Source organism: Polyodon spathula, chromosome 26, assembly GCF_017654505.1.
Source record: "Polyodon spathula isolate WHYD16114869_AA chromosome 26, ASM1765450v1, whole genome shotgun sequence".
In the NCBI taxonomy this organism is placed as follows: Eukaryota; Metazoa; Chordata; class Actinopteri; order Acipenseriformes; family Polyodontidae; genus Polyodon; species Polyodon spathula.
This window is the reverse complement of record NC_054559.1, coordinates 20,231,720-20,239,871: the sequence shown is the minus strand read 5'-3', so window position 1 is coordinate 20,239,871 and position 8,152 is coordinate 20,231,720. Positions and strand designations below refer to the sequence as shown.

Below are 8,152 nucleotides of genomic sequence, written 5' to 3'. Positions count from 1 at the left end.
CAAAACCATGCGCTCCCCATGTCAGACCTGCATAGCCCTGTGATCCAGCCCCACACGCAGCCATTGAGCAGGGCACAGCGCCAGGCCTCGGTTCCAGTGGAATGTGTTTGGTTAAAAAATAAATCAATCAAATAATACCTAGATATTTTTAAAAATAAACAAATTAAAAAACCATACAGTTTTACCATCGGTGGGATTTAGTAAAAGACACTTTGGCAGTTCTGAAGTGAAGCAGGCGTTCTCGTGGTGAAATCTCCTTGGTAAACAGATCTCTACGCAGGAGGTATATCAGTTCTGTCAGTCTTGGAGTCCAACAAGGGGGCCGTGTAGTTAATCACAGTGCTGGGAGGCTTCAGTTTGTCATGCAGACTCTTACTATCGACACAGATGAACAGAAACGGTGTGGCTATCAAAACAGAGGACTCCTGGATACACAGACTCTCGATCACACTGACCAACACATGACACATGCACCAGTTAATAAACTTAAAAAAAAAATCAAAGTGCAGACTTTTTTTTGCTTTTTAAAAAATAAATAAATAAATCCATTGGTAATTAGAATTGCCTATTATTATTTAAAGTATCTTTGAAACAAAAGATCTTATTAAAAGAGAGATGATTCTCAATGGCTATTGAATTCAAACTTGTCCTGCATGCTCCATTCCTCATTCCAGGCTTGAGTGGGTTCCAACAGGAACAGGACATGTAAAAGGTCCTTTGCTGCAGAAAAGGCTCATGGGAGTTGTAGTTTGAGAGTCCATACTCAATAGCTGTAGGTTCCTGTTCCTGCCCCACCCTCTCCTCTTCTACCCGGCCTTCCTTCAGGGGCAAGAACTGGCGTGATCATCTGGATTTGCATAACTGGGTGGGAGCTTTCCCCCTCCCAGGAAACCAGCTGGTCAGCAGTCCTGTATCTGGGATTGGATGATGGGGTCTGTTGTTGCATGCAGCAAACTTATTGTTTCAGAACATTAAAGCAGTGCTTAGCAGGTGTCTTTATTCAATATGTGTTTTGTTTTATTTTTTTTATAAAGTTTCTGAATAAAATTAAATAAATAGAAAAAGTTAGTTTTTGTTTGTTTTTTGTGTGGAATATTTTGTGGTGGTCTTGTTCTGAACCCGGGGCCAGTCACAGAGGCACGTGAGCAGTCAGGGAGGATTGGGGGATGTCAGGTCTTGGTCCTGCTGATCTAGAGTCCAATTCCAAGCACCAGAAGTGTTGTAAAATATAGTCTGGACCTGGCGGGGTCAGACTGTATCTGAATTCAAAGCGCTCCACACTGCTACCCGTCCCTCTCCTGTCAGATAACTGCATCGTAATGCCGATGCTCTGCTGCAAACATGGTTCACTTCCAGACTCACCGTTTGATTTAAACAACCTTTTTTCTTACTCATGTGTAAAAAAAAAAAATGCAAACCCCAGTCAGTGTGCCCAACAGACAGAGAAACTCCTTCGAGGTGGCGGAGAAGTGTCCTTCATATCGGGTGGTAGGAGGGTAGGGTGCGCAAGACAAGCCTTGTCCCTGGACTTCTATCAGCAGGGCTTGTCTTGGCTCCTCGAGTGCACCCAGGTCCTGGTCCCGGTCCCCTGGCCGGCCCCTCTATCTACCCTCCTCTATGGAGCGAGTGTCTGACTTGAGCTTGACGAACTCCTTGGCGACCTCGTCGTTGTTGCGCTGTGACAGGATGCGCAGCACGGTCAGCCCCGTCTCGTCCATGTGAATCCTCTTGCCCAGGGGCAGCCAGCAGGCCACGCTACCCCGGGACACGATGTCCTTCAGCTGCATCACCGCCATGCCCACCGAACGGTCCTCGCGGGCAAAGCAGTAATCCTTCACACACAGCTGCAGCTCATAGCTCTCCGGGCCCACCTCGCTGCTCAGGGCGCTGAGAGGAAGGGGGAGAAAATGGAAATTGGGTGAAGTTAATTATTGCACATAATGACATTTAAATTATATATTTTTTTAAAAATACAAAGAAGAGTATTTGGCCCATCAGTGCTCGTTAGGTTCCTAGTAGCTGGTCAGGTTGGTTCTGAAAAGATCCCAATGATTCACCATCAGCATCATGAACAGGTAACCCATTCCATCCCCTCACCACTCTGTCTTCTACTCCCTGTCCTAAGTCTATCCACTTAATTTCCACCTGCTTCCTCTGGACCTGCGCTTAAAGTATGGGTCATGATTAACTCAATACTGCAATTAAGATATCATGCTCTTTCAAATACATCCTCAGAAACCTCAAGTCCTCGGCATAAGCACAGAGCACTCTCATTGAAAGTGTACTTAAGGGAGAGCGTGCTGTCCACTCACAATAGGAAGGTCTCGTTGTATTTGGGAGCCCAGCTGTTGTTCTTGGACTTGGTGGCGAACTTCCTCTTCCTGTCGCTGAGGTGCGGGCCGATTATGTTCACCTCGACGAAGGGGCGGAATATCCCAGAGGTCTGCCACTTGAGATCATTCGCAGCCACAACTGAGGAGAAAGAGTGGGATAGGGGGGTGGAAGGGTGAGAAAGGGACCACAGAGGGTGAGGAAGAGAGAAAAAGGAGGTCTGGGAGAGACCAATACAGAGGGGTGAGGGAGGAGGGTAGGAGGTGCAGGGGTAAAGGGTACTCACCCTTCACTGTGACCTTGTGCTCCCCGGTGTTGGGGTGGGTGAAAATCTCCACGTGAATGGACACCTCTCCCACAGGATCGTCCACGCCGGAGCCTGTGGGTCAAGCCAGGACAGAGGTCAGTGCTCAAGAGGCGGCCAAGGCCACAAGGGCCAAATAATAACAGCAGCACTGTGAGGAGAGCTCCTTCACACTGCACAGACCGACCTGTCTGAGCTGAGAGGAGGGCTCCTTCACACTGCACAGACCGACCTGTCTGAGCTGAGAGGAGGGCTCCTTCACACTGCACAGACCGACCTGTCTGAGCTGAGAGGAGGGCTCCTTCACACTGCTCAGACCGACCTGTCTGAGCTGAGAGGAGGGCTCCTTCACACTGCACAGACCGACCTGTCTGAGCTGAGAGGAGGGCTCCTTCACACTGCACAGACCGACCTGTCTGAGCTGAGAGGAGGGCTCCTTCACACTGCACAGACCGACCTGTCTGAGCTGAGAGGAGGGCTCCTTCACACTGCACAGACCGAACTGTCTGAGCTGAGAGGAGGGCTCCTTCACACTGCACAGACCGACCTGTCTGAGCTGAGAGGAGGGCTCCTTCACACTGCACAGACCGACCTGTCTGAGCTGAGAGGAGGGCTCCTTCACACTGCACAGACCGACCTGTCTGAGCTGAGAGGAGGGCTCCTTCACACTGCACAGACCGACCTGTCTGAGCTGAGAGGAGGGCTCCTTCACACTGCACAGACCGACCTGTCTGAGCTGAGAGGAGGGCTCCTTCACACTGCACAGACCGACCTGTCTGAGCTGAGAGGAGCGGGAGGGGGAGGGGGAGGGGGAGATGTTATAAAACATCACTTAACTGAGCAGAACTGAACTGCAAAACACAAGCAAAGCAGACTTTCAAATTGAGTTCTAGGAAATCTTACTTTGCTGTAATGTGGCACCACAATATTTATGATCATTAACAGTACTAGGTCTGGCAGGAAGCAGGCCTCCTATGCTGGGAATTCCCCTGTCGGGCTCATACGGGGGGCAAGACTATGGATCATGGCCTGCAGTCACTGACAACCAGACAGGGTGATGAAAACAGCCAAGAAGCGAAAGTCAAGAGACATAACTAAAGGGCGAGCATGCTTCTCTAAGGGGAGGAGGACTGCAGTGTCCTGGTGAGTCAGCTTGCTGTTTAGATGCAGTCTGTGATTGAGGGCCGTTCTTCAATCCATAGTCTTGGTTCATTCGAGCACCCAATAGGAGCCTCGCTGTGTGCAAAGCGAGGCAGGAGGTTGGTTAAAGGATGTGGGCTGTTCTAATTGGTTGGGTGGGTAGGTCGACGACAGTTTCCTATTGGTTCAACAGAAGAGCAGGCAAGTCACATGCTCTAAAACTCATCCAATCAGATCCATTCCTGGTTCCCCTACCCAGATGCAAGCAAACAACCAACAGCGAGCATTCAGATGGGTCTAGTCCGAACCCAGACACACCAGAACCAGACTAGAGTGAACCCAGTCCACCCCTTTGCGGCTTCCATTGGGTTCAGGTTCCACCAGCACCGGGAGGGAGGGATCTCGGTCTAAGAAAGCCCACTAAGTGTGGCGTTCCAATTCCAGCTCTGAACCCTCAAGGGGGGTCCCAGAACGAGCCCCTGCCTCCTCGGAACTGAGGAATCCTGCAGCCCTGGAGAAAGGCAGTGTTGGTGTGACCGGGTCGGGCTGTACCTCATTCCCATGCCACGGGTTCTGACGGGCAGGGGGAAGGCATGCACTGCCCCAGTCTGGGGGCTGCATTCAGGCAGCTGTCTCAGTTTGTTAGAAGGCCTGGCTCAGAGTCTGGGGGAGAAACACGCCCCTGGGTCTGATCAGCAAGCTGTGCGCTCAGTGACGCTGAATGCAATAGCACGCAGTGTACCATCACTCAGGCTGGCTGAAAAACACAGTGCTAAAAACTAAAACTACAGGGTTACTGTAACATAGACATTTAAACAAGTTTCAAATGACACTACCAACGGGATCTGAACATTGCTTGTGCAGGTAGCCCTGTATCCTGACAGCACGGTGTAGAAGATGCAGATATATTTCTGTATTTTGATCAATATAGTTCATAGCCTATTAATATATAGTCTCTTCCTTCTAGAAAAGTGATCACAGGTTATGTTAAACTGAGATCTGAAGGTAGGGAGGATGTGTGCAGAGGCAGGCTTTTAAACAGCTGATGTGAGGTGGATTCAGTCCTCTGTTTAAATGAATTGAAAACGCTGTGTGCCTGTGCCAGGGTTTCAAAATGGCCCTTCAGCATGTTGTGCTAAATATTCTAATCCTTAATAGATTGTAATGTACATAAAACACGCCGTTTACATCAAACAGCAAAATATGAAAGAGCTTTGCTGGCTGAGCTGCAGGTTTGCCTCATCGGCAGTGAGCCAGGAAAGCAATCACTCTTAACTGGGGCTCCAGAGTTATTCCAGCCTGCCAAGTGACACACAGTACAGAAAGAGCAAAGGATTTCAAAGGGAAGAGCCAGAGCGGGTCTGCTGGGACAGTGGCTGAAGAGACACTCACACTGCAGTGGGGATCATCTCCCTCCCTACAGAGCAGAGAACCAGAGACTCCCCTCACCAAGACGTCTTCAACAGCAGCGCAGGTGGAAAGGGGCCCTGCAGTGGCTCTGTACTGAAGTACGAATGGGATCCACTGTGCTGTACGGCTCTCTTCAGCGAGTGTCCCAGCACCCCACAGTGTTTACTCATCACACAGCCTCTACTGTGGCCAGCAAGCCAGTCACAGAGAGGCTGATTGGGTTTCTGTCCCCATCACCAGACCGTGAGCTGCAGGACTGTCTGCGGATTAACCAAGAGCCTGGGAACAAGCTGCCTCCTAACAAACTGAACTCGCGCGTGCGCATATTTACAGAGCAGTATCCAAAAACCAAGGCAAATCTTCACTTCATGATCAGATGTTAAGTGACTCTATCTGATAGATTTCAGATGTAAGCTTCACACTGGAGCGAAACATATTAAACATAGTAAATGCATATAAAAGTGTGTGTGTACAAAAACTTGCAGACAATGTACATAACCTGTAATAGCACACGCACACACCAGGATTACATTCTAATAACGGCACCTAAAACAAGACAAACTGTGCTAAAGCTGGCGTTCCAGAGCACAGACCCTTCTCACAGTGTTTGTGCTCCTTGGGTTAAAACTGGTGGCAAAGTCATACATCAGCGCATCTCATTACTATATGAGCACTTGAAAATAGTTATGGTACAAAAAAATATAATATATATATATATATATATATATATATATATATATATATATATATATATATATATATATATATATATATAAACTATATAAACGCCATTATAGATCAAACCAAAACAAAAAACCAACATGTGGTTTAATATAGGTAGAAATTTAGACTTAATTATAAATAATACGATACTTAATTTAAAATGATTATAAACATCTTTAGCACGAGATCCGTGATGCAGTTGATTCGGCTAGACAAAACTATCATGTGACTTGCCCCAATGCCTTTTGCCATGACAGCACCCTGATTAAGCTGTGACCCTGGCTGTGTGTGTGGGGAGAGGGGGTGAGGAGGTATCGGGAGAAGGGGAGAGGGGCTGGCAGAGTCTTGGAAGCCTCGAGTGGGATCACTGCTCCCGGGAGACGTACCCTTCTCTGGGTAAACATCCTCGCTAAGGGTGAACCTAACCCCCTTGCCTCCGTGAACTAGCGGGAGAGGAGGGAGGGAAGAAGAGAAGAGACACAAAAAAAACAAGTAAAAAAAGAATTGAGAGAACAAGAGAAGAGAAACAAACAACACTGGTGATGAGTAAAAAAACAAACGAGACTCCAGAAGAAAGTGAGCCGAGCAGAGGAAGGCTTTCCGTCTCCGAGCAGTACCGGCTGCAATAACAGAGACAGCAGCCCAGTTGTTTGTCTGCTTGACTCAGTTTGCTCTGGTTTGAGTTGGGCTGAGTTTATGATTGACCCGTTCTACCCTAGACACAGGTGTGGCAGCAAGCCGGGTCACTGTTTTAATATCACTTTGTCTGTATGACAAACTATGAGAGTGGAATTTATTCTGGTTGTTATAAAACCAAGAAGCCGCTCTCAGCCAAACAAAACAGCAGATTTCAGAACGTTCAAGTGCATCTTACTTTGACCGAAGTGTCGTCCTGTTAGCTTTAGACTGCACAATTCTGAAGGCCTGGATAACGGCATTAACGATGTACTGCTCTTATTTATTTAATTAAAACATGATTTCTAATAGTTTATATGTGCAGTTGGACCTGCACCACTGCAGTCCAGGATAGACACAGTTACAGATGACTAGGCAAGCAGGGTCCTGGAGTGGCTGTCAGATTCATCTTTACAGAACATTATTATTATTGATATTATTATCTTAACGCTACTGAGAAGCGCGCGCTTGCTGCTGGAAGCTGCTGTTGCTGTTTTCAAGGTTAAAACTCAACTCTGCACTCGCTTCCGAGTCCTCAGAGAGGTTCAGCAGACAAAGGTTAATTAATGAACATTTCGATTGTGTAAAAACACAAGGAGGATGAAGAGTACCGATGTGTGGCTCTATTGAAACTCATTTCTACAAAACATGCACCAATTTAAACATCTACAGCACCATGAAAAACACCTTCTGTAAATGTTTGTTGTGCTGTGTGGTAATGGCAGAGTTCTTATCTCAGCCTGAGACTATCGGCAAACAAACAGACACACAGACAGATAGATATAAAACAACACTGTACATAGGTACAAAGAGACCCTAACTCTAACCCCTAACCCTCTAACCCTAACCCCTTAACCTTAACCCTAACCCCAATGTTAATATTTATGCATTAGCAATATTGCACTGAAGTGAGAGCGAGCGGAGGCGCTCCCTTACCCTGTGCATTCTGTGATTGGACGAAGGTTTTGATGAGGGTGTCGGTGGCCTGTGTGTAGAGAGACAGTGCGTAGTGCAGAGACTGCAGGGCAGGACTCTTTTCAAGAAACGTCTTCTTCAAACCAACTCCTCCCGCATGGAAATATTGCTAGAGAGAGAGAGAGCGTGAGAGAGATGAACAGGAGGGAAGAGTGGGAGGGAGGGAAGGAAGTGATTTGAGATCAGTCCTGTTTTTTGGGTTGAATCAGCGATTCAGCAGAAGCAAACAGATTGACAGTGTCAGCTCCAGATAGGATTGCTGCCTGTCTTTGTGTTTGTGTGTGTGCGTGTGTGTGTGTGTGTGTGTAAGAGAGAGGCTGTGTTTCTCAGTGTGGGTGTGATTGTCTGTCCCTGGCTCTCTGTACCTTGATGGTGTCGAGTGCCAGCTCCACCACAGCGCACTGCTTAGGGGAGAGGGACTTGGCTTCCTCCCGCACCATGTGATCCTGAAACAGAGAAAATCAGTAATCAGAAAGCAATACAGAGCTCCTAACCAAGCATCAACCTGCATCACACAGGAGAAACAGTCCAATGGGACGCTCTGGGGTGTGGCATTAACATGGGAGCATCGTTCTTATACCTTTCATCCAGCAC

General features: G+C 47.8%; 1 protein-coding gene across 10 annotated transcripts in view; it reads right to left on the bottom strand.

Annotated features, from left to right (window-relative positions):
- Nucleotides 1-121: 121 nt before the first annotated feature.
- LOC121301024 (protein unc-13 homolog A-like) overlaps nt 122-8,152 on the bottom strand; it is a 37,957-nt gene continuing 29,926 nt past the window's right edge. For 5 of the 10 annotated variants that reach the window (XM_041230101.1, XM_041230103.1, XM_041230099.1 and 2 more), the window contains 6 exons: nt 7,924-8,004; nt 7,520-7,667; nt 6,295-6,351; nt 2,618-2,710; nt 2,313-2,472; nt 122-1,887 (listed from right to left, as the gene is read on the bottom strand). In XM_041230101.1, coding sequence (XP_041086035.1) covers nt 1,602-1,887; nt 2,313-2,472; nt 2,618-2,710; nt 6,295-6,351; nt 7,520-7,667; nt 7,924-8,004 — 825 coding nt within the window. In that variant the 3' untranslated portion in view covers nt 122-1,601. The remainder of the gene's footprint in view (nt 1,888-2,312; nt 2,473-2,617; nt 2,711-6,294; nt 6,352-7,519; nt 7,668-7,923; nt 8,005-8,152) is intronic. The other 5 variants (XM_041230104.1, XM_041230105.1, XM_041230106.1 and 2 more) reach the window with 1 other exon arrangement.